At 51.5% G+C, this 25,235-nt stretch overlaps 1 protein-coding gene and 1 long non-coding RNA gene across 9 annotated transcripts in view; one reads left to right on the forward strand and one right to left on the reverse strand.

Annotated features, from left to right (window-relative positions):
* The window catches only part of Nfatc2 (nuclear factor of activated T cells 2), a 128,853-nt gene that overhangs the window by 11,342 nt on the left and 92,276 nt on the right, over positions 1-25,235 (reverse strand). For all 5 annotated transcript variants that reach the window (XM_036184682.1, XM_036184684.1, XM_036184680.1 and 2 more), the window contains exons 7-9: positions 18,686-18,741; positions 18,124-18,250; positions 15,488-16,183 (exon numbers count right to left, since the gene is read on the reverse strand). In XM_036184682.1, coding sequence (XP_036040575.1) covers positions 15,488-16,183; positions 18,124-18,250; positions 18,686-18,741 — 879 coding nt within the window. The remainder of the gene's footprint in view (positions 1-15,487; positions 16,184-18,123; positions 18,251-18,685; positions 18,742-25,235) is intronic.
* Positions 15,073-19,146, forward strand: LOC118582125. 4 transcript variants are annotated; one of them, XR_004944734.1, is made up of 8 exons: positions 15,082-15,204; positions 15,383-15,497; positions 15,590-15,766; positions 17,077-17,384; positions 17,742-18,036; positions 18,183-18,198; positions 18,764-18,858; positions 19,012-19,146. It is a non-coding gene; the product is annotated as an uncharacterized LOC118582125 (long non-coding RNA). The 4 variants fall into 4 exon arrangements; XR_004944733.1 differs by lacking the exons at positions 18,764-18,858; positions 19,012-19,146 and adding an exon at positions 16,551-16,655 and having other exon boundaries at positions 15,079-15,204; positions 17,742-18,554; XR_004944732.1 differs by lacking the exons at positions 18,764-18,858; positions 19,012-19,146 and having other exon boundaries at positions 15,073-15,204; positions 16,551-17,384; positions 17,742-18,554.

A 25,235-nucleotide genomic window follows, 5' to 3' on the forward strand; every position in this document is an offset into this window, starting at 1 on the left:
TGGTGCCAAACCCAGGGCTTGCTAAACAAGCACACTACCCACTGAGCTACATGGCCAGCCTGGTTCCTGCTGTGGGAAATACAGATGGCCGCCCCCAGGATCTGCTGACACCTTCTCACAGTTTACGTTCCCTCTCCACACAAATGCTTCTGGGTCTGTCCTGGAATAGGGATGAACTGCCCTTACATGGCCTCAGCCTCCAGCTTAGGTCCCTGCCAGTCAGCACGGTGACTCCCCCTCCTCCACTGGCTGCTCCTGGAAAAACAGCTCAGAAATGCCACATGGCTAAGGGTTTCAGTGTGTCCCCATAACACCAAGCTAAGCAACCCTGTGGGGGAATAGTGTCCCACACATGGGTTCAAGGCCAGAGCACTGAACCACTTAGTGCTGTGGTTGGAGGTCCTGTCTACCCAGCCTCCATGGACTCAAAAGCTGGTACCAAAGAAGGGAGTCAGTACCTCAAAAAGACAGTGCCCTCACTGTGTGAGCTGAGGTGCCGCACCTCTTCCTGTCAGTGATGAGGTTTCTCAGCTGCTCCTGGTGAAAGCCAGAGGCGTGAAGCCAGAGGGAGGATTTCTCTCAGTCTGAGGTCTACAGCTCCACTTGGGTCCTTGACTCCAACTACTCATCCCTCTGTGCTGGTGAAGCAGGCAGCCCCAACTGCAGCCTCTCACCTGGCTCTAAGTTTGGTGGAATCCCAAGTTATCGATGGTGAGACAGAAGGGCTTGTTCCTGCCATGACATGGCCCCAAACCCTACAGCCCCCAACCAACCTTTCTCTGCTGTTGACGTACCAGCTCTGGTTCCTAAGGAGCCCCTTTGGGGCTTGAACCAACCCTACTTCTCAGAGGCTGGAAACCCTTTCATCCCATATCCTTCTCCTGAACAGTCAGAAACTGGCCCCGGGGACTCCCATTTAGGGTTTCCCAAGTTTGAAAGGCCTTTAGGATGCACCGAATAAGGATGCTGACTACCTCTGGAAGCTTCTGGAATGAAAGCACTGTGGCAGTCAAATTCTCACATGGGCTCTCATACAAACACCCCTGTGTTGTATGTGCTTAGCAATTGACATGTGCTTATCATGCAGCAGGCATGTCTAGAACCCTCTGACAGCTAGGACTACCATTATATCTCCCTGCATGTTCCAACAGGAAGTAGGTGCTGTGGACCCCCTGTGAGGGTTCTGGCCAGTTCCTGGAAATCTGGAGATGGACATCAAGAGGCATTGTGTAAGAACTCCATGCTGCTGAGGCATCCTCCACACAGGCCCCAGAGCCATATGGTCCTGGCTCACTGCCCTATCCAGGGTCTCCTACAAGCCTCCAGCTGGAAGCCGAAACAGGACACTAGACTTCTGCTGTGAGCACTGGGAAGAGAGTCAAGAACTGCTTTGCTCAAGCTACGCTGATCACCACAAGCACGCGAGGAGTCACCAGCATCAAGGATCTGCCATCTAGCCAGCTTCCTGACTCCTGAGACCACAGGCACACATGGGTAGGAGTCCCAGCACGTGTCAGAAAGTGCTGTGTGTTTGTGAGTTGTGGAGCCGAAGGGAAGCAGAAGCAGGTCAAAGCTGATGGCTGTACTGTTCCAGTGAGTCAGTGTGGAGCCTGCTCCCAGGACATCAGCTCACCCCACATTCAGATGTCTGCATGGGGACTTGAAGTTCAGGAAGAAAAAGCGTAGCACCTCTGTCAAGTCAGTCAAGACCTGGGCTGAGTCTGCCCCTTGGCAGGGTTCTGTCTCCCAGCTCAGCAGAATGTCTCCCGAGCAACACCTCTCCTGTCAATCAGCAGCAGGCATAGTAGAAAGGCTGCAGAGGAAAGCAGCAGACAGCATGCAGCATGCCGGCTTCCTCTCCCTTCCGCAAGCTCACTGTGGCCCACCCCAGACTCCTCTGGAAGGCAGGCTGTGGAGCAAGCCCTGCTCAATCACTTCCTTAACATCAGGGCTGATGCAAGATTCTGTGAACTGGAGTTCAGGAAACAGCCATCCAAACCCACAGAGCAGCCGTGACCACAAATGAGATGAAGAAATAGCCAATTGTTTGGGAAACCATGAATCTCATCGGGGTTGACAGGCTTTGTGACTCCTGAGATTGCATGTGCCGGCAAGGTGGTGCTCACAAGTCAGCCCTCCCGCTGGAGTAGCAGGTGGGAACAGAGGCAGCAAGAAAGGCTTCCCCCACACCCCTGTCCTCACATCACAGGTCACACAGTGCCCCCCCACACACACTGCGGATGAGATTCCCCAACTCCTGACTAGACTTCAGGAGACCTTACCATCATATGCCAAGTGACTGAGTAGTTTCTGACCCTCCCATAAATTCACCTTCTAGATACTTGTATGCCCTGTCACAAGCACTTGCTCACAGCAGAGTCCCCCACACAGGTTGCCCTACACGTGTATCCTTACACTTCCAATGCCAGGGTAAGTCTACCTCCTAGGCACTGACACCCGGGCTATGCTACACTCCCTGCTACACTACATCTGCTCTTGTGTTCTGGGCATTTAAAGTCTTCCCTTTATCCCAGATAACCCCAGGAACACATGCCTCCCTCCTATATTACCTGCCTAGAAAGAAGCCCCACAGATCCTTGCGAGGCCTAGACCCTGACTTAAGTCTCCTCTAATGAGAGCCATTGGCCCAGCTGTGGTACTTGTGACTCAGAGGTTGCCTGGGGTGACCAGTATGGTGTGCATATGTGTCTTTGTCCATTCAGTCCAACCCTCCTGACTACTTGCTGTGGATCAAATTCTCTCTGATCTCCAAGTTCATACTGTCTTTGTGTGATGGCATTTGCAGATGGGGCCCTGCAGTCTGGGGCTGAAGCTAAGAGATCGAGAGCTTCCCTAGCATGCACAAGACTCTAGGTTCCATGCCAAGCCTCACAAAATACAAGATGAGGCTGCCATGAGGGAACACGAGGAACTTCCCAAGAGCCCCAGGGGCACTTTGTATGCCTCTCTTACAGATGCAGCAGAAAGGTTTCTCTATAAACCCAGCAGAGCTCATCACAGAGTTGGCCACACTGGTACCCTGATCTTGGACATTCAACCCCCAGAACTGTGAGGAGATGGATGTCTGTGAGATCTTGTTACACGACCTGACTGCCATAGTCTCAGGAGGCCTGTTTTGCCTAAGTGATTCCTCCATAATGTCCTGAGCCATGCTCACTGGCAGGCATCAAGGTTAAGGGGCTGACGGTTCAGGACCACAGGGCTAGCCTGTGACAAGGTTTACCCAAAGCACAGGCTTCTGCTTTCCCCTGTGTGCATCTTTGCCCATCTTCCCCCTCCTCTGCCCCTGGCATCTTCACAGGCTCCCAGCTCTCTCCAGCTAGCAGCCTCACTTTCATAGCTGTCCATCCTGCTCAGCCATCACAGTGTGGGGAAGGGAAGAACTTCAGTGCAGGGCCACAGGAACAGGGGAGGAGCTCATAATTCAGAACAAGCATCACAGGGAGACACTGTTCACAGCCAGTCTGCTGGGGTCCAAATCTGCCATGTCCTTTATGGGATTATCCCATGCCACCTCTATAAAGGTAACAACAGCCATTCCTAACTTCAGACTTTGGAGGCACCTGTGGTGGCAGCTAGGACCAAGCCAGCATGCTGTCACAGTCACGGGGAGGGGGAAGGGGCGGGAGGGGGGAGAGAGCCCATCTTCTCAGCCTCTTCCCCGTAACACAGGAACCCATGAAGAAGATGGTGGTTCTCAGCCTACATCCATCTCACATGGGTCCTCTTCCTTCAGAGGGGGAGGGTCACAAGTACAAATCACATCCTGCCCCCAAGGAGCATCAGCTGCCTCAGGCTGACCACGTGTGGAATAGAATTCTGAGTCACCCAGTACTGCAAAAGAGAGACCTCGGAAGCTAGCCTCAGCAGCAGCCAGCAGCCAGCAGCCAGACAACTTACATGCAAGGCCCAGAGCTTCTGAGAAAAGTACCTTGCTCCAAACTGTCCCCAGCTCTCAGGATGAGTAAGAACCAGCAGTTCTGAGCCTCCAATTTCAAGTGAGCTGGAGGTGCTAGCCAGGCACTGGCATCCTGCTGGGTGGGAGTGGGTGAGGCACTTTGCACCAAGCCCCAAGGTGGTGAAGGAACCACCTACCTTCAGCTGTGCCCTAGGGGGATGTACATCTGCAAGATCTAAAGCAACACAGGACAGTGCTGTGGGGCCCAACTCAGGCACCCTCTGACCCCAGCACCCTTATCTCTTCCCTACCCATGCCTACCAGGCACCTCGGGTAGGCAATGTTTTCAATAACCCAGAGCTCTGTCCAGGGACCTAAAGAGCAGGGTTGTATGTCAAGTGCACAGGAGATGATGCCACTCAGGAGATGGAGAGCTGGCCAGTCAAGCTCACCTTTGAATATCTAGAAGCATGGCATACAGGTCTTGTGCAGGCCTCATACTTGGATACACGTCACCCCACTTTGTCCCATCTGAGACATGTTAGCAAGAACCAGTGTGTACACCCGACTTTGGATGGGTCAGAGTAAGACCCTGGGCACATGCCTAGTAACACAGCCTTCTGGAAGGTAGGTCCTAGTAGTATGTCTCCACCCACAGGGACTGTGTGTGTGTGTGTGTGTGTGTGTGTGTGTGTGTGTGTGTGCGCGTGCGTATAGGTGTAGGTGTATGTGGAGACTGGAGATGAATCTCTGGTATTGATGCTCAGGGCTGTCCTTCTTGGATGCTTCCTGGTCATAAGGCAAAGGATGGTGCCCTGAGCTTTAGGCCACGCCATTCATCTGTTTGACTAGATCTTTTCCCTAACTGTGCTAAAGAGCCCAAGATCTGAGGTTGACCTAAAACTCAGTGGAGTTCTGGAGGCCGGAGAGCTGGCTTAGTGGAGGACCACACATACAGAAGACAGAAGAGGACCAGCTGGTTCCAGGACCCACAATGGGTCTAACAAGTCACTACAGCTTATTATTATACCCCATAAACAGTTGACACAAGTGTGTCATGGCTAGACAGTATAGTGATATTTTACTTGTACTGAAATATGATTTTATTTGTATATTAATAAAGTTGCCTTGGGGTCAGAGCAAGCCATAGCAGAAGCTGGGCAGTGGTGATGCACACCTTTAATCCCAGCACTTGGCAGAGCTAGGCAGATCCCTGTGTGTTCAAGGATACAGCCAGCATGGCGACACACGCCTTTAATCTCAATACCAACCATAGAAGACCTGGAGGTCTGTACAGACAGGCAGTGACAAGGAGGTCGTGTGGCTGGGTTTACAATCAATGAGAAGGCAGAACAGAAAGTTTATATAAAAGACAGGACACAGGAAGTAGCTCTCTTGCGGAGAGGAAAGACAGCAGAAGCAGTGAAGGGTAAGGTTTTCAGCTCTCAGCTATTGCTCTGACCTCTTGGCTTTTAACTCTGCAATTAGCTCTGTGTTTCTTATTTAATAAGACGGATACATCTACAAGACAGAAACTGATCTAGGGGACAAGGCCCACTGATAGCCCCTGTGGGCCACAGGCCCATGGGGAAGAATGGACATCTCAGCAGATGGGACTGTGAGTCAGAAAACCATGGCCCTGGAAGCCAACCCTACATAGAACGGTGCAGGGTGGTGGGAGCGCTCCTGTGTCTGGAAGTGACAATGGAGTCTCTTGGTGTCAGGGGAGAAAGAACTTTTCATTGGCCCTTATACTTGGGCAACTCAGAACCCCTGGTGGGTTGTAAAAGCATGGGCTGACACCCAACAGTATTTATCCTGCAGGGGCCTGCATGTCTTTCAAGCTCTGGGTGACCCTCTGCTGCCAGTTGGTGACTGTGTGGAAAGGATTACCAGAATCCCATTAAGTACAGAGCTTTCGGAAATGAATTGAGCTAAAGAGAACTCAGAACTGTTCACCAAAAGACACTACTTAACATACATCAGTTAAGCAAAGAAATGGAAAGGGGTGAGGCTGGAGGGTCGGTTTAACAGTTAAGAGTGTGTCCAGTTCTCCCAAAGACCGAATTTGGTTCCAGTGCCCACCTTAGGCAGCCCACCTGTAACTCCAGCTGCAGGGAATCCGACGCCCTCTTCTGGCTTGTGTGCACATACCCTTGTATCCACAAAGAATTAATAAGAAATGGAAAGGGGTATCTGTGGCCACTGTGACAGGGGAGAGCAGCGAGCGACTTTGTTACTGATGCAACCACATCAGGAGACAAGCCTGTTTCCAGGTGGAAGGGTGCACCCTCAGCTGAGACATGACTCTGGACACACAGGCCAGGAGGGAAAGAAAATTCCAGATAGTGCTGTCTCTATCAGCAAGGAGAAAGCACCTGGAAACAGCAGCAGGATGGGTAAGTGAGCAATGTGGCAGAATACTACAAGGCTGAGAAAGGGGGGGGGGGGCGGGAGAATTGTAGCCACAAGTAAGCCGCATCACCTAAGGTGGAGTGCAAAAGCAAATTCTAGGAAACTCTATAGAGAAGCCAGCTTGGCAGGACCATTCTCGGGCCTGACAACCAAGTGCGCAGTTCGGACAACTGATCAGAAACAAAAGGAAACCATGGGCATGGAATTCAGGGAGAAGTCTCTGTGACTGAGTGTGTGTTTAAGAAGACATGCAGAGTCCAGGCACCACACTTCCCCGAAGCCCAGGAGATGCCACTCTGATGAGGTAGCCTGGATGCCATCATGGCTGGATCGTGCCAGCTGCTCACTGATAAGAAATATCACACACAAACCCTCCTGTTAGGGGCAAAACTCAGACCCTGGAAGATTATACAGCACAGCCACCTCTTACAGGGAGTGAGATGTCACAGAGAGGGGCAGGGTGGGACTACATAGGAAGTGACCTGACACCAAGCTGGCCAGAGTCTACACTCTGCTTGGACCCCGGATGAAATATATACATCACACACACTATAATGTAACTAACACATAATATGTAAAATACATTTTCGTGAGTATATATTACAAATGTTTTATTATCTATAATGAGTATTCACAGAGCAATTGAAACTGTGAACGCTGCATTTTATGAGAAAATTTTCTCACTTTTAGGAATGACAGTGGTAAAAGCAGGGAATTTTTTTTTAAAGTCCTTAGGTTTTGGAGACTAGGTCAGGTAGCCCAGGCTAGCCTCAGACTCCCTCTGTAAACCAGTGATGATGCTAAACTCCCAATCCTCCTGCCTCTACTTCACCAGTCTGGGATGGCAGGCACACCGATCATGCTTGTCATGTGCTGCAGAGATGGAACCCAGGGCTCCCAGCACTCTGCTGACTGAGCCACATTCCCAGGCTCTTTTAGAGAGTCATGACTGAGGGGGTTATGTAGCCAGACTGCTTTTTCTAAACAAAGAGGGGCTCAACGGCCAGAGGGACTCTGGTTTAAATTTGCACTCTAGGAGTATCAGTAGGTAGTATGTGATGTTGTTCATATAGTTGATAAAACACGCAAGCCTTCGTCTACACACAGGACTCTTTGCTGCCTGAAGCCTCGGGCACATCGCTAAGCAGAGGAAGACAGGGTAGGAAGTCCTTATTTAGATCCAACCGAAGACAAGGGACAAAAGGACCTGCTCAAATTGGCCATTCAAACCTTAAAACATCAATTATGTTAAGGCCATGAGTTCATAATGGCTCCAAATAAGTCACACACACACAACTCCAATTGATCACCAGGGAAGGATGTTAACAAACCGACCTATTATTTTTAAAATGGTAAATAATGGAGAAGAATCAGGGCATTCATCTGGCTTTCCCATCTATCTGAATTCTCCCATTGTGGGCACAGGGAAGTTTCCCTTTATAGCTGTTTTCCAGCTTACCGGAGAGGAAGGGTTGGCTGGATGGGAACAGAGCATCACCCAGCGCAGTTAGTGTACCAGGGGATTTGTGGGGGGACGTATTCCCTAGCAAGCACCACTAACCTCCCAGGACAGAGGGCACCTGGAGTCCCACCCCTCCCAATGAGGATACACCACCTTCTGTGTCTGTCAATAATGCTAACATAAGTAACTTCCAGAGGCAGAGGACCAGGCTGAAACCCCCCACCGGAACAACAGAGACAGAAAGAAACTGGGCCAGAAGAAACTCCACAGGACAAGTCACCACGTTCATGTTTCTTGCAGTAAAAATAGTTGACTAAATGCTGTGATAGGCCCATCCTTATCAAACATTTGGGGGGCTGTTTAACAGATGAGCAATGGAGCAATGTGGGTAAGATAAACTTAGAGCGAAGGCAGCCACTCTCTTGAGCCAATTCTAATGCAAACACATGCTAAAATCATAAAAGTAAATAAGATGGTCTGGGAGACAGCCCAGCAGTAAAGTTCCTGCTGCATGCAGGACCCAGAACCTATGTAAAAATCTGGACATGCTGGCATACATCAACAATCCCAGTCCTGGGAAGACAGGTGGATCCCTGGGGTTTGACGGCCAGCCAGCTCCGTGAGCTCCAGGTTCAGTGAGAGATCCTGACTCAAAAAATGTAAGGTAACAAGTGAGAGAGGAAAAGACTAGATATTGACCCTCTGACCTCCAGGGACATAAGATCAGAGAGAGAGAGACAGACAGACAGACAGACAGACAGACACAGACAAAGGTCCTCCAGCCATGAGGAGGAAGGCAGCAGATTGACAGAGGCAGTGAGGGCTTCCAAGGTCCCCCCTGCACAGGCCCTGCCTTGGGCAGTCACAGGATCAATGATGCTTCTGAAGTGAATCACAAATTTAAATGGCTATGGGTCCCCATGGGAATGTGACCAAGGCCAGCCAAGCATAAGACAACCAGAAGATGGTGTGGTGATAAGTAGCCAGACCCCAGTCTTCTACCACAATGCAGGAGGCACCGTGGTGGGGGTGTGGATGCAGGTGAGTGGCTGCTGCCTACAGGAGACCACCATGCCTGGGGCCTGCCTTGCTTTGACTCCTGATAGCTGCTGAGTGGAATGTGAGCCGAAGGGAGCCAGATCCTTGGCTTTTCTAAGGGACACTGGAAATCTATTTTCTGTACAGTTCCCCACTTCCTTAATGTTGACATCTAATCTAAAAACAAAACCACACTGTGTGGGTAAGCCAAGCAAAACTTTCAGGCTAACTGCACCCAGGGAACACCAGTGCCCACCCCCCCATCTGAGAGCTGACTACAACCCAATCCATGTGTTAGGAAGACATGAAGAGAACTATTTAATCAGTTTGGGATCAATTGGATTTTAGGTGCCCAATAAAGCTGAGAATTAAAAGACCCCATCAACTCCCAGAAATCTGTAAGCACCAGCCGCTGGACAGTCCATAGGCATTCCACCATCTTCCATTTATACAACAGAACCTCCACTTAGTCAAGACTTTTGGAAAACCAGCAGCCAGGGAGTGTCCTTCCAGCTTTTCTGGGACAGCAGAATCGAAGGGCCACAGACGAAACTCATTTATTAGTTCACAGCAAACACTTTAGTCCAAAGTTTAATGGTCCTTCCACAACTCAAACTCAAGCTGGGTGCCCCACACTGGATTCCATGTGAGCCAGGGGCTGTTAGCTCTGTTCACCTGCCCAGAGATCTAGCTTCAGAGACGGATAGAGGCTGAAACAGACCTCAGTCCAAGCCCAGCAGGCTTTGTGCCTAAGGACCGGAGCAGACACCGTTCACACCCAACCCTGAGTGTCTTCACCTACAGACCCAGAACGGATGGTGCGGATGAGCAAAACAGGCCTGGCCCTTCCTTTATAAATGGTCTCAATGTGACTGGATTCCCCAGATCAATAAAAAATTAAAGAGGTGTCAAAAACACCGTGGGAAAGAGCCAAGCTGACGGTTTAATCATTCCCCAAGACCCAGGTGCTAAATCCAAGTCCAGTGCATCCAGGGCAAGAAGCAAGTCCAGCAGAATGGTAGAGGGCAAAGACCAGACCCAAACAGCAGCTCTGTGGGATGGGAAAAACCTACAAATTCTTCACAAAAGAGGCACAGGGTGGGGGTTCAGCCCTTGGGAGAGCAAAATTCCACCAGCTGCCCAGAGTGAATTTACAGCTGGGAAGGAAAGAGCAGAGGAAAGTATAGAAGGAAGATTCGGCTAACCGCTGGCCAGTCAGATCCTAGTCGTGAGCCCCTAACTTGCTTTTGGGGTTGTGTTTATGCCTAGAGAAGTAGGCTACAGATGGAGCATATATTTGAGGGAAATAAATAGGTGTTTATATATTACATAAACACACAAGACTACTTTGGGTGTGGCCTAGGAGATGGGCCCAGTACAGTCTACAACACTATATGTAGTAACACCTCAGTTTTCCCCGGAGTGGCTGTAACTTCTGCCCTGATTCAAGTGAGGTACCAGGGGCTCCTGCACACAGGTGCTCACTAAGACAGAGTGGCAGCTGGGCCCTTCTGCCTCTGTCCTAATACGAATCAGTTCACGGCCCAGGACTCAGGACCCAGGACAAAAGTTCCCAAGGTGAATGGTACTGTCCCCAAGGCACTGGCATTAATTCTTTACAAGAGAAGAGGTGAAAATCAAAACCAACAACCAAAACCAAACCAAACAAACAAACCAAACCCTCACATACTGCAGGTCCTCATACCCATAGAGGGTGGTGGTACATAAACACAGTCTGTTTGCGATGCCTGTGTCCCACGGCTTAGAGATGAAGAAAACAACATCGAAATCGGAAAGAGGACTGGGGATGCAGCCCAGGGGTAGAGCACTTGCCTGGCATGTACAAGGCGCTGCGTTTAAATCCCAGTATACACTCTCATACACAAAGCTATGAATATCCAGGCTGTAATTTTGGGGTGACCCACTTATAACACGACACTATTGATTTGGGGGTGGATGTTAATATGGTTCAATATTTAGATATAGTGGAAAATACTGTTTTCATCCAATGTCTACTGCTCTTGCATTTCCTATGAAGGACATGAGCTGAACAGCTTTCAAAACAGCGCTTCCCATGCCCCATAGATGCTTACTCACGTGTGTGCACAGCGTAGGCTGTCCCCACAGGTCATGTCCAGGCTCCAGCCAGCACCAGACCACATCCTCTCTCCCCAGGAGGCAGAAAGACATCAAGGATGCCTGTTGAGTTGGCCCTTGCTCCTTCTGCCCCCACAGCCTCCTTCCTGTGGCTCAGACCCAAGGGCGCACCCATGCCCCCAGGGCTGTGGTGGACTTGGTGGTGAGCTGGCCTAATGACCCTCAAACCACAGTTCAGCTGTGGCATCAACATGGTTCCCAGGAGGCATCATCAATGGTGAGAGTCACAGGTGACAGTCACTTCTGCGTCCCCCCCTTCCCTGGCATGGCACCCAAGGGCCTGTACCCAAGCACAGAACCACAGCCCCTCTGCAGTCACACTAAGGAAGTGGTGGGGGATAACCTACACTCTTGCCCTACTTTGGCACTCTAGATGTGTCTCGAACAACCCAACTTGGGGAAAGATGCTCACCTCAGCTCCATCTCCTTCCTGCTGGGGATTCACCTTCACCAAAGTTAGCTGTATCTAAAATGAACATGCATCCCAGGTACACACTCTGAGAGTCTCAGACTACAGACCATATCGGGCCCTATGAATACTTTGTGTTATCTAAATGTGCAAGCCAGTGAAAACAATTTACAAACTAGACCACTGACAATAAAAGAACCATTATAGGAAAAATTGTGAAAAACTATGCTTTCCAGAATTTTCCATCTAGTATTTTGGACTGAAGTTGAACATAATAACCTGAAACTGAAGAACAAAAATTCAAAGATGGGGGGTGTGTGACTGTAAACTTTTGGTTGTCCTGGAAACGACACGTGAACTTGACTCTCTCCTTCCAACCCTTGCCTCCCTTACATCTGTTTCTCAAAGGCAGCCAGAGCCACCTTTTCCAAAAATACCTAGATCACCACTGCAGAAAACCCCAACAGCCCCTGCTGCTCTGACCTCAAGGCCACCATCACCTGCTGTTCCCACTCCCCAAAATGCTCTCCCTTCAGACCTTCCCAGGCATGCCCTCCTTCCAGCTGCCACCCAGCTCCCAACCTGTGCGACTTCCCTCATTTTTCACAATTCACTCCCTTAGACATTGGCATCTACACTTACATCTGTCCCTGAACAGAACAAAAACGCCCCAAGACAAGGCTTTGTTGCTTATCCCCCATTCCCCCCCCCCCCCCGCCAAAACGCCCAGGGCAGTGCCTGGCTCAGGAGGAGCCAGCAAATACTTGGGGATCTGGGCATGAACAGTGGGGAGAGATCAGGGGTCAAGGACCGAGGGGGGACGAAGTGGGAGGACAGGGAGAGCTGGAGAAGATGGAGGAGGGATGGAGGAGGGAGTCAGGTACTGGAGCAGTCTGAACTGCCCAGGTACAATCTGGGGGTCCACCAGCCAGGACAAAGCAGGTCAGCATTTACAGACAACATGTCAAGGGCAGGTGAAGGGGAGCCACTGCATCCGGAATGTCACACATTTCCCGTTTCGAGGAGACTTCTGTAAGCATCTTTACCCACCAGAGTAGGAAAAGTAGATGAGCTCTCAGCCCAAGAAGGAATAGGCCCAGAATAGTCAAGAGCATGCAGGAATGCAGCCCATGCAGGAATGCAGCCCAGAAGAGGGGCACACGACAGGGCACTTGGTCATGGGCCAGGTTTGGAGACATTAGGGTATGGAGCTCCTTGGACCCAAGGGAGAGGCTGGGCAAACTTCCAAGGCCAGTGTTTGCCTCTATGCAGAGATACATGTCCACTGTCCTCCGCTAACACACTGCCAGAGTGTGACCTATGTTCTGGGCTACCAGCTCTGGCTCCATGGAGACAGACCCCTTTAATGACAGCTGAAAGGACCCCAAAAAAGTCACCCTCAGGCAGATAGAAGAATGTCTTGAGTCTATCTGTCTGCTTTAAACCCCAAACAACAGATCAAGAACCCTATGCCACAGAGGAATGTGTGCAGGGTCCTGGGTGTAGGGCCAGGCCTCTCGGGAGGACCCAAAGCCCTGGCAGCCAAGAGCCAAACTGCATCCACATTTTCTGAGTTCACCCTGGAGCACAGTGGGCCACACCGAGCAGAGCTTTGGGAATAAAGTAAGCCAGACACCAAACAAACCGGCCAGTGACACAGTGCGGCCTTGGGGACACATGACTCATGGGAGACAAAGCATACATGGAGAAGCCTGAATTTGAGGGACCAGCGCTGGGCTCCTGGATCAGACCTGCTGTGGGCCACACCTCCAGGGCTGTGTGGGCTAACAGAGGACAGAGACCCTGAGAATGACCTCCCTCAAAGTGTGTAATACACTGTCTAGGAAGTGCCAGGCACCTCCGTCTTATAAATTTTTTTTAATGTCAACCAGGACAGTCAAGGCTCTGAGAAGTCCCACAACAACCCAACCTTTTCACCTTTTAAAGCCACAGACTCTTCTTGCAGAGGTTCTCCCCAGTCACCGGGGTGGGGGGAGCAGGGGGCCACACACACAGTGAAGAGGTACTGAAGAAAAGCTTCCTGCAGGGGAAGCCATCTGTGCTCAAATCTTTCCATGTCTGAGGGCTGAATCATGTTGGGGGAGGGGAGCTCACCCCAACACACCTGTGAGCCTGTCTGTGTCTAGAAAGCCATCTCTTGAGGTCCCACAAGGCCCCCAAACCCAGCTGCTTCCTCTGTAACATGAGCCATCCCATTTGTACATCTGTGGCTGTGGCGGACACAGGGGACCACCTCTGACCCATCGAGGTATCTACCTACAGTTCCATAACTAAGGTGACTGGCATTCATCTTTAATGCAAGAAGATGGTGTGGATGGGAGGGGCCGGCACATCTCTGTTTCCAGAGACTAAACCAACCCCTCCCCAGAGGCTTCTGGGAAACACCTGCCCTGTTTGGACACTACTACCTAAAGCACCTTGCCTCCAGTGGAGTCAGTCCCCTGCCTCCACATGGAGTGAGGCCAGTTACACTCCGGTCTCTGGGAGCAGCTGCCATTGGCTGCTACTCTGTTGCCTCTCTTTGCCGTAAAACCCTCTTTAAATCAAGCATAAAGACTGGCTCTCCCCCGGCTGTCTAACAGTCACAGATGGAGCGTGTCCTGGTCACCTCAGGGCACTCCGCCATTGCTTCACTTGACCACCAGGCTCCATTGGTGATTCACACAGCATTGCTATTGGGTTGGACTGCCCAGGCCTGTGGGGCAGCGCTTTAGAAAGTGTCCCAAAAGGTCTTTGGTTTAACTCTTTGGCTGATAGTTCCATCAGAGAGACGGAAGCTGTTAGAAGTCTCAGAACACCCGGGTAAACAGTCTGGACAAGACTTCAAAGACTCTGAACAAACACAGCATAATTTCCTGTCACCCACATATCTGCCATCAGTCCTAGGCTCTATGGTAACCACAGCAACTGTTCTAGAGCACCCTACCTTGGTCCCTGCTGGGCTCTTGGGACTTAGCAGTCCTAAGTTATTGTGCTTTCAGGGGTAGGATAGACATCCTCTATCCAAAAATCCAAAATGCTCTAAAATTCAAAAATTGAGCATCAAAATGATTCCTAGGAAGTTTCAAATTCTAGATTTCTCCAGATTTCAGATTTGGGGGTTAGGGATGTAGAAATGATAACACAGTGTTACAGAGTATCCCCAAATCCAAACCACATTTGTCCTGGAGGTTCTGGATGTGGGACACTCCACCAGGTATCAGATGCTACTGACCATGAGCTGTGAGCTGGAGCTGGGGGCAGGGAGCAGCTGGCCACTTAGAGTTTCTTCCTCCAATTCAGAAACCTCCATCCTAGATCTCTGATTTTCGGAGCCCTCCAAAGGAAGGGAAGGCTCCTCTGCCTGCCCCACCCTCTCTGCCTCCTGGGTGCCCCACTCATCTCAGGTGAGTGTGGCTTCCCTCAGAACCCGATCAACCCGTCTCAGCTGCTCTGACAAGCCATGCCCCTGCCCAGGCCATGTACCCACAAGCTGGGGCACCTTCTGACAAAGCCTTTCCCATCCTCTCCCTGGCTCTGCTGCCCCAGCGGAAGCCCATTGCTACCCCCCATCAATGGTCCCTGTGTCCCAGCAGCACGTGCCAGAGCTGCCCGCAGCCCCCATTCATGCTCCTGATAGAGCCCCTTTCAAAGCTGGGCTCCCTCCTCGCTCTCCGCCCCTCCCCCATGCACAGAAGAGGGGCATAAAGTGGGATTTTCCTCCACACGAAAGGAAGGACTCTTCCTTCCTTTCTGCTTTCCTGCCGTCCATCTAAATCTGGCCACGGAAAGAGTATGGACGTGGTGAGACAGACCCAGTTCATGACCTCAGGGGACACTCCGGTGGCCAGAACTCCCTTCATTGGCTTTTTCTACTGGAGTGGGCACGGGGGGGGGGGGGGGGTACTGTGGCTGCCAGCACCCACCCCCAAGCTCCCACAGGGAGATGGTGCGTGTGACACTAAAGGTTATCTTATATCAGCCCTCAGGTTAAAATGGAGATACTGAGGCCCAAGGAGGTGGCAGGGTAGACTGGGCCACATGGGGGCTTCCAGGACGGGGACACTGAGCAAGCACAGCTTCTTACCGTCATCCAGGTAGGTCTGGTCCAGGTTCTGTTCCTGTTTGATTGCCACTCCGGTGGGCATAGTATCCTTCTGGTCACTGACTGGGGGTCCATTTTTGGTAGCTCTTTGGCTCAAGGCAGTCTGTTGTTGGATGACCGTGGGGTAAGAGCCGGGGCTCAGCCTCTGACCTTGGTTGATGGATGGTGGAACGGGCCTGGCAGAGCTGGGGCCCAAGTTTTCACAGTACATGATATGCTGGAACTCCTGGTGCCCCCCGCCACGGAGCTGCTGGTTTGTGGGTGAGTAGTGGATCACAGGTGAGGCCTGCTGGCTAGCGGAGGATGTGTGTGGCAGGGTGGATCCTTGCCCCTGGCCCTGAGAGCCAGCATGCACCAGCACAGAGCGGTGGGCTTCGGCCAAGCCCAAGGGTGCTGCCAGGAGAGCCGGCTGCTGGTAGCCCAGCAGGCCTGGACTCAAGCTCTTACTCCTCTGGTAAAGAGCCGCTGCAGGGCTCTGCTGCTGGTAGCGGGCATCGGGGGATGAGAGCCCCGAGCGGAACTGTTGGCAGGGGGCCATGGTAGCCACAAGACAAGAAGGGGACTCGGCCAGCATTGGGTGCTGTGGGTAATATGGCTGGCTCCCCAGGCCTCCATGGGCAGGGCTGCAGATCAGAGAAGGGTCATACTCATCACTGGGCTCCGTCTTGATGGCAGGGACTGTGGGAGAGAAGAGCACAGGGCTGTAGCAGTCATGGAGACCTGTGTGAGTGCATGCTGAGGAGAAGGGACAGCAGCTAGAAGCCTGGCTTTGGGAAGCTGGGTGGGAGCATGGCTGGTCTGTCGCTCATTAGCCTTGGGCCATAAGATCCACCCCTGGAATTGTCTTCAGGTGAAACTTGACCTCAGTAATGCCCTTGAACTACAAGCTTTCCCTGCTGCGGGTGGGTAGAGGGTAGGCTTGACTCAGCGCCAGAGTCTGGGCAGCCTCGTTCGTCAAGGTGGAGCTGAGAGGAGAAAGCTGTAATGACTTTCCTCCTCTTGACCCATCTGTCTCCATCACCCCCGCTGTGTGTCCTCCTACTAGACACTGTCCAACTCAGTCAGCCATGTCAGTCTTCACTACCAACTCGGCAGGATCTAGAGTCACCCAGGAGACACACCTCTGGGTGTGCCTGTGAAGGAGTGTGGGGTGAGCATGAAGACCCACCCTGAGTGAGGACAGTGTCATCCCATGGGCTGGGCTCCTAGATTGAATAAAAAGCATCTGTCTCTCTGTTTCCTGATTGTGATGCACAGTGACCAGCCGCCTCTCACTCCTGTCCTACTTCCCCACTGTGAAAGGCGGTACCTCCTCTAAAGGTCAAAAGAAAACCTTCGTCCCGCACATTGCTTTTGCTGGGTATTGATCATAGCAAGGAGAGAAACAGGCAACCCCTGCCCAACACCTCCATCACCAGGTTTGGGAGGGGGGGACAACTTCACTAATGGGCAAGAGGATTGTTGCCAAGTGTGCGTGGGGCAGCCTCCGAGAGTCAGGATTGGAGGAGGTGAGCAGGGCTACAGTTCTGACTCCAGGTCCCCAAGACCACTTCTGCAAATTCCATTCAAAGGCCAGCACCGCAGTTCTGGACAGCTAGAGACCCGAGGGGTGGACCTTCTGAGGCCCTGCTCCACCAGCCCAGCACTGACACTCAGCCCAGGGAGGCCTTGCTACTGCAGACACCTGGAGGACACCAGAAAGCAGAGGACACAGCCTCCTTGTTGAAACCCAAAGCTCTGCATTGGGCCAGGTTCTCCCTGCAGCTTTGGGGCCTATGGGATGCCACGTCTGCTCCCGACAGCACATCACATCAGTCCTCATGGTGGCATCCTCACAGGAATCACACAAGTGCACCTTGAGGAAGCTGGGCCCACCCAGGTCAGATGTGTGGACCAGTCAGAGACAGTGGAGCTCTGGGGTTTCAGGGCTGGGACTACGGGTTTACACCCCTTCCCCAGTGGAGGGGTGGAAGGGTGGATGGGTGGAGAAGGAGTGGAGGGGTGGAGGGGTGGAGGAGTGGAGGAGTGGAGGGGTGGAGGGGTGGAGGAGTGGAGGGGGGGGGGGGAGGGGGAGGGGGTGGAGAAGGGGTGGAGGGGTGGAGGAGGGGTGGAGGGGTGGGCTTTCCCAAGGGTGAGTCAATCTGTAGCTGCTGCTGTCACCTAACCTATCGGTCACCTTGAGGTTGTCACTGGAACCACTCTGTGAGAGGTTAGTTCCACTGTCTTGGGCCTACAGAATTTCGTGAATGAGACCTGGTCTGGCTGTGCCTCAAGTAACTCCACCCACGTGAGGACAGTCAAGGACCCTGGGAATTCTAGAGCATGTCCACCTTGACCCTGAATGTGATCAAACCTAAGACAGGGGGGACAGCAAGAGACATCTGCTTAGCAAATGCCCTGTCCCCACCAAGGACACCACGGATGACACGGCACCTGGCATCAGTGTGTTACACGGGGAGCTATCTCACAGGGAAGTGCCTTCCAACACAGGAGAAAACTGAGGCTCAGAGGGCGGGAGTCACTTGCCGCAGGTAACCCAGCTGGCAGCAGACCTGGGAATCCCGAGCCCTTGGTCAGTGTTGTCTGGGAACCTGAGGGTGTCAGGGAGAAGGTCTCACCTGGGTGGTAGGTAAAGTGTTGTGGCTGACTTCGTTTTCTCTTTCCATTGATGACGTAGAAGTTCACTTTCACGGGTACGCGGATGTGCTTGTTCCGATACTCGGGGATCTCAACGAAAAGCATGTTCTAGAAGGAAGCAGTTGACATGAACTTGACCATATACAGCATGCTGGGGTTCCTACCGAGGTCCCAACCAAGTCCACCCAGGCCCACCTACAGCAAGCAGGCCGTCTGGCTTCCTTCCCTACATTTAAAGAGAAATTTGATTGAAGGGAATTTAACCTTTTACCTCAGCAAGGGAAGTTGATCTAGCAAAGTGTGTAAAGATGTCACGGTCACAAACCAAAGGGCCTGGGGCTCAGTAAGTGGCCAGCTCTCTAAGTGCAGTGTGTACTTGCTGAGTTCACTATGAAGTTCACTATGGAGAGGAGGGAGGGAGGGAGGGAGGAGAGAAAAAAGAAAGGAAGGAAGGAATAGAGAAAAGGAGGAGAAAATAGGGAGGGAGGGGGAGCAGGGGACAGAGACCACAGTGGGGACTCTGGGGCTGTCTTGGAGGCTTACAGGCTGGCTCTTGTCTTTATCCACCGTGGCCTCCATCTCCCAAACCTGCTGCCCATCTGGAAAATACAAAAACAACAGCCTTTGAAGGAACCAGGAGAAGCCAAGGATGTAAGACAGAGCCCCCAGCCCATGTTCTCCATCAATTCCCTTCAGGGAGATGTGTCAGAATGCAGGTGTGTGTGTGTGTGTGTGTGTGTGTGTGTGTGTGTGTGTGTGTGTGTGTGTTATGCGTTTGAGAGAGTTGTGTGTGAGAGAGATGTGGGAGGGAGGGAGAGAGCAAGAATGGAAGTATGTGTGTCCACATATTTAAATAGTTCTTTTTGCAGGAGAGAAACGTGTTGCCAACAGAAAACTCGAGGGACCGCAGACCCCACCACCTCAATCTCTTCCAATCCAAACGCCTATTTCTCTTTCTTAAAGTAAAATCACTGTTCTCCATGGCACCTGATTACATTTGTCTATTTCAGAAAGGTCCTCAATCCCAAGGCTGTCTCAGGAGCTTCCTTATGGTCCTGGCTTGTCACCATGGTCCCCTCATCTGAGAACACAGGTGGTTTAGCTATCTCACTCTAAATCAGGACAGAGCAGGTGACCTGAGGGTGCCTGACTTATGGGTCACCAGGAAGCGAGGGAACCCCTAAGCCCACTCTGCGCTCCCATGTGAGTCGCTTAGCAGTGGCCTCTCGTTCTCAGGGGCAGAGGACCGTTCATTCCTCAAGTCTGAGGCCAGCAAACGGGGCCAAACAAAACTCTTCATTTTCAAATCATAGATTTCTCTCCTGACCACCTACACTGACCGCCGGGCAGTTTACACTGACACAAAACATTTCCACAAGGGCTTCCAGGGTGTTTGCGGAGCATGAATGCTGAAGGATATTAAAGGGTTTTATGAGAAAGGGAACATTCTCAAAACTAGTAAATGCTTGGAAAATGCTGAGTCAGAGTCCACTGGGTTCCCTGACTCGGCAGAGGCTCTAGCATGCTCACACTATGGTGGGCTGTGAGACAGAGCACACCCCAACATCTGGCCTCAGAACTCTCTGGGGCAAAGCTGTTAGTGTCTGCTGTAATCCCTTAGGACCCCCAACTCTGAGGGTTGGCCAGAGAGGTGTGGGTTGTGAGCAGCATTTGGACTTACTGGCCTAGGAACCCTCCTCCCCCCACAAAAAAACCCAACCTAACAAAAATCCTGTAATTGCTACCAAGTCGGTGTTATTGGAGGGTCTCAGGAAAAGGGATAAGCCAGAGAACTTCAGTCCTGGCTTTGTGGTCCCATGAGGTACAAGTCTGAACTTGGACTTGAGCAGCCACATAAAAGGCCAGAGATGGCCACACCTGTGCCTGTAACCCCGGTGCTGCAGGAGTGACTATGGGAAGGCCTCTGAGGCCTACTAGCTGCCAACCTAGCTCTAGGTTCAGTGAGAGACAAAAAACAAAGTAAATCAAAACAAAAAAGCAAAAGTGGAATGTGATAGAGCGGGGCACCTAAAGTCCTCCTCCGGCTGCTGCTATGGTGCACACAGGTATACGTGCCCACGCAGACACCACACACCCAAAGTGAGATGCAGAGTGATAGGGAACACCCAACATCAGACTCTGGCCTCCTCTTGTACTCGTACAGATGCAGGTGTTCACATACACATGTGTACATACATGCGCGCGCACACACACACACACACACACACACACACACACACACACACACACACTCATAGCAGAAGAAGACAGATACAGCCATTCTTCCTGGTCTTAGAACCCTGTGGAAGGGACCAGGCTTCTTGGCTGTCTACCGACCACGTTGTAAAAAAAAAAAAAAAACAACAGCCATAATGGGATATACAAAAATGTCATCAACTGCTGACAATGTCAATGACTGCTGAGGTTACAGGTGAAGCCGCTCCAGAAGCAGGAGAAATGGTGGCCAAATGGACACCAAAGGCCAGTGGCTGGAGGCTGTCAACACCCAGCTCTACAGCATGCAAAGGTCGGGACAGGACGAGTCAGGGGTTAGCCTCACCTTTATGTCAAAGAAAAAGACCAGGCTGCACAGCCAGGCTCTGGGTTCCAACCTTGCTCACTGAATGCAGCATGAATGCTGAGCCAGAAGCCCACGTGGGAAGCTGTAAGAGGCCCCCCTCTTGCTCAGCCGCTCACTGCCTGAGCTTAATTCCACATAAACCTCACTGCTTGGAGGAGCACTTGGGAGGGTGAGGCAGGGGCCAGCCTGCGCTACAGAATGACTCTCAAGAAACAGACCAAAAGGACAGTGAGGGGAGGAAGGAGGGGGAGGGGTACAGTTGGTTGGGTTCAAAGCTCATCCTTGGGAGGCGAAGACAGAATTCCTTGAAGAACTGTCAAGAAGCTGAGCTGATCCTTGACCTGTGGCACAGGAAATCCTGACATGCAAGATGGCAATGTTCACAAAAGGGTGTCACACGAGTTGTGACAGATAGGTTTTTTGGGTCTATGGACCCAGGAGAAAAGGGCAGAGGCCTCGCCCTTCACTGACGGGCGTGACCACCCAAGGAGGCTCCGCCAATAGGAGCTGAGCTGAGGACAGTCTAGCAGTGAGTCAGCTCAGCGCTGTCAACAGTGGAATCTGAGGCTCAGAGGAAGTTCGTGTGAAGATACAAACTATTAAACCACAGCCTCCAAGCTACAGTCAAGCCCAAGTGAACAGCAAGGGAGAGGCTTCCAGTGAACCGGAAGAGGAAGGCAGCCAGCTCTGAGATGCTGAAGAAGGGCATCTGTAGGCAGGACCTTGCAGTCACCCCATGGCAGTGACAGATTCTCCAGCCCTCCTCAGACCCTTCCTGCCTCCTGTGCCCCTTGCCACCAGCACAGCTCTGCCATGGTCCTCGAGGTCCTGCTTATACCAGCTCCTGCCTTGCTGCTCTGGGCACCATTCTGAACTAACTCTTAATGCCTATCCAGGTCCCCAAATCTTTTGTCCCTCAGATTCCAACCTGTTCCTCCATATGCTGCCCTGAGGCATGTCAGGCCTTCACCCCGCTAGCTAAGCTGAGTCCCAGTCAGAGAGAACACTGGCTAGGGTCACAGGTTTGCAGAGGAGGAGGCCAGGCTAGACCTGGAAGGATCAGGCAGCCCAGGCTGGGCACACCTGAGTGGCATTTCACCCCCCAGAGCTTAGGTCTTGGCTCCTGTCCTACAGGCTTGAGTTTCCTGAGGCCGCTGCTATGCAAGACAGGACCCTCTGGAGCTGGCAGGTGAGGGTTATGGGAGGAACGTGGGTGTCAGAGGAAATGCCCGCCCACTCCAGTGCACTGGCAGACCTGTGTGGCGCACTGCCTAGAACCCTTTTTGGAAATGCCCTGCAACAGTGCCAATTACTCTCTGTCCCCTGCAGCATTCAGCCATTTTATTTCAAACTTCAAAACAAACAGACCTGGCCTGAAATCATTGCTTGCCCCAATTAGCTGTGTGGCCTTGGATAAGATGCTCAGTCTCTCTATCTCTGATTTAAAACATGAGGGCACTGGAGCATTTACATCTCCTAGTGAGTATATCAATCAAAGTATCAGGCTCCAGCATTGTGTAAGCACACGGTAGATGTTCAGTGGGGGCTGCTATGCTGGAGTATGCAGGTTATTTGAACACAGGCACATATCTCAGCATGAGTTAAGACTGAAAATGCATGCATTTTAAAGTCAAACCTAACAAGAATTCTCTGTTTGCAATGATGAAATATCTACCTGCAGGGCTTGGCTGGAATCTACACAGGAATGGTGCTGGGGTGGTGTCTCTTACATGAGATGGCAACATGGCTCCCTGCTGCTTTGCTTTGGAAAATGGATCTTTTTAGAGGACTGGAGAAACAGCTCAGTGGTTGGAAGTACTTGCTGCTATTCCATTCCCAGCACTCACAGGGTGGCTCACAACTGCCTGTGACTCTAGCTCTGGGAGACTCAACACCCCCTTCTGGCCTCTGTGGGTACTGCACTCACATGGTGCATAAACACATACATAATAAAAAAATAAATCTTTAATATATATAAAGTATTTTAATGGGTATTTTCAAGCTGGGTGCCACAGCACACACCTGTAATCTCAGCCTTTGGAGCTGGGGTGGGAGGCTTTAGGGGGAGGGGGAGGGAAAATGAGGAGGAATGAGGAAGAGGGAAAAGGAGAAAGAAGTCTGTATGTAAATAAAAATGCAGCCAGCAATGACCAAAGCCAGCTAAAGTCAGGATCTCCATCCTGTCTTTTAACTCTTTAGTACCCAGAGACTCAAAGTGCAGGAGCTTGGGGACCCAGTGGCTGTGCATGCTCACAGAGCCTGTACTCAGTTCTGAGCACAATAGCTCCCAGCGGAAAGTGGAAGCTGGTCTCAGCCATCTTCTCTATGGAGCCACATCACCCAGAAGGCTCACTCAGAGGCTGGGCTTGAAAGAGAGTTTGCCTTGAGTCTCGGAGCCATGCTTTTGAGCAACCCTATGTTCGCTGCACCCCACCCTCACAGTTGCACACATCCTCGGGGCATGGGAGAAGTGGTGCTATGAGTATCAGTGAGTACTGCACTCTTAAGGCAGTGCCTTCAAAATTAACCCCCAGAGACTTCCCTAAGGCTCACCTCACTCTAACCGGGTTCACGTCCGGCGGCCAGCACTGACTGCCAGTGAAACCCTCCAGTGAGTGGGGTCTTGTTATGCTGCATTCTTGCTCAATGAATAGATTGGACATGGAAGGAACTCATAGATAAGGATGAGCTGAATCCATTATTGCAGCCTATAGCCAATAAAGGAAGGAAGAATGGACTAGTGAATGGATTGATGGGTGGGTATATGAATTGATGTAGAATGGATGGATAGATGGATGGATGGATGGATGGATGGGTGGATGGATGAGCAGATGGATGAGCAGATGGATGAGCAGATGGGTATGTGGATGGGTAAGTAAGAGGATGCATAGATATATGGATTGTGGGTGGATAATGGATAAATGGATGGATGAGCAGATGGATAGGTGGATGTATGGAAGGGTACATGAATGGACAGATGATGGGTGAGTGGGTGGGTAGATGGATGGGTGAATAAATGTCAGTGTGTTAAATGATGGGTAAATGGATGGGTGGGTAAGTGGATAGGTAGATGAATGGATGGGTGGATGGATAGATGGATAGCTAAACATAAGCTATGCCAATACTGGGCAGTCCTTAGAATAAGGTAGATCTATGCATTCCTAACTGGAAAACACATCCCATTTTATTAAGAAGCACCCTGGATCAGTGTCTACAGATCAGTATATGTGGCATGAGACCATCTTGTGAGTCTATAAACATGGCTGCTTGGACACAGGCAACTGTAGGTGGGGGGTGCTGGTCCATGATCCCAGCGCTTGGTGGACAGAGGCAGGAGGATGGAGGGTTCCAGAACAGGCTAGCCTATATGGCTGGACCCTGTCTCAAGAGTAAAACACTAAAAAGCAGGGAGCCTGGGTCCCAGCCACTCCCAGGCCACGCCTCTGGCTGAGTTAGCTGAGGAGAGAGCTCAGTGACACCTCCTGTCTCCTATCACTTAATCAAGACACGTGGGATGTGATGCTGGCTTTAACCTATTTGCATTTTTATCTTTTTTTTAAACCGAGACAAGAACTCATGTAACTTGGGCTGGCTTCCAACTCTGTATGTAAGTGAAGACGACCTTGAACTCCTGATTCTCATGTCTCCTCCAACGTGCTAGGATTGCAGGTGTGTGCCACCATGCACAATTTATGCTGTACCCAAGATGAAACCCAAGGCCTCATTCATGCTAGATGAGCTCTCTACTAACTGAGCTACATTCCCAGTCCCTTAATCTATTTTTTTAATATAAAAAAGTTTTTCTTAGGAAAAATGTATACAGCAGCTACCTGCTGACCTGCCTGTCTACAGGCACCCTCGGGTCCACAATAGTAGCTGGGTGCTGACACAGACTTGGTTCAGACCACACTTTAGGCCCTGTTCACTCACAGCTAAGGACAGGGATTATGTCCTCTTGCCCTCCAGGGGTTACCCAGACTGGGAGGCAGCACCTGGCGTCTCATCAGAGCTCATGACAGAGACTCAAAAGTCCTCATCCTCCTGGAATGGGAACCCTGCCTCTGGCCCCTGTCCCTCCTGATGCTCAGAGCCTCTCCACTTCTCTCCCTGCTCCCCAAGACTCTCAGAGTCACCCAGCCCTCTCCAGGCTTCAAGTCAGAATTGTTGCAGTCCCTGCCATGGAACAGAGGCTGGGGAAGGAGCAGGGGCTGTGGGGCAAACAAGAAACCATGCAAAATTCATGTAACTTAATCCCCGAGATGCTCTATGGGGCCTCCGCCCAGCATCTTGGACTCCCCAGTTCCCAGCTCCACTGCAGGTCTGGGGCTCAGGTACACTGAGCCTGTGAGACCTGAGAGGGCTACATGCATATCTGCTGTCTTGAGACAAAATAAAGGAATTCGGTCTTTGGAGCAGGTGTTTGGGGGAACTCCCTAGATCTAAAAGGATCAGGGTTTGGTGGCCAGCCTTAGTCAGACAGAAGGACAGAAGAGCCTTACAAGACTAAAGGGG

Source organism: Onychomys torridus, chromosome 4, assembly GCF_903995425.1.
Source record: "Onychomys torridus chromosome 4, mOncTor1.1, whole genome shotgun sequence".
In the NCBI taxonomy this organism is placed as follows: domain Eukaryota; kingdom Metazoa; phylum Chordata; class Mammalia; order Rodentia; family Cricetidae; genus Onychomys; species Onychomys torridus.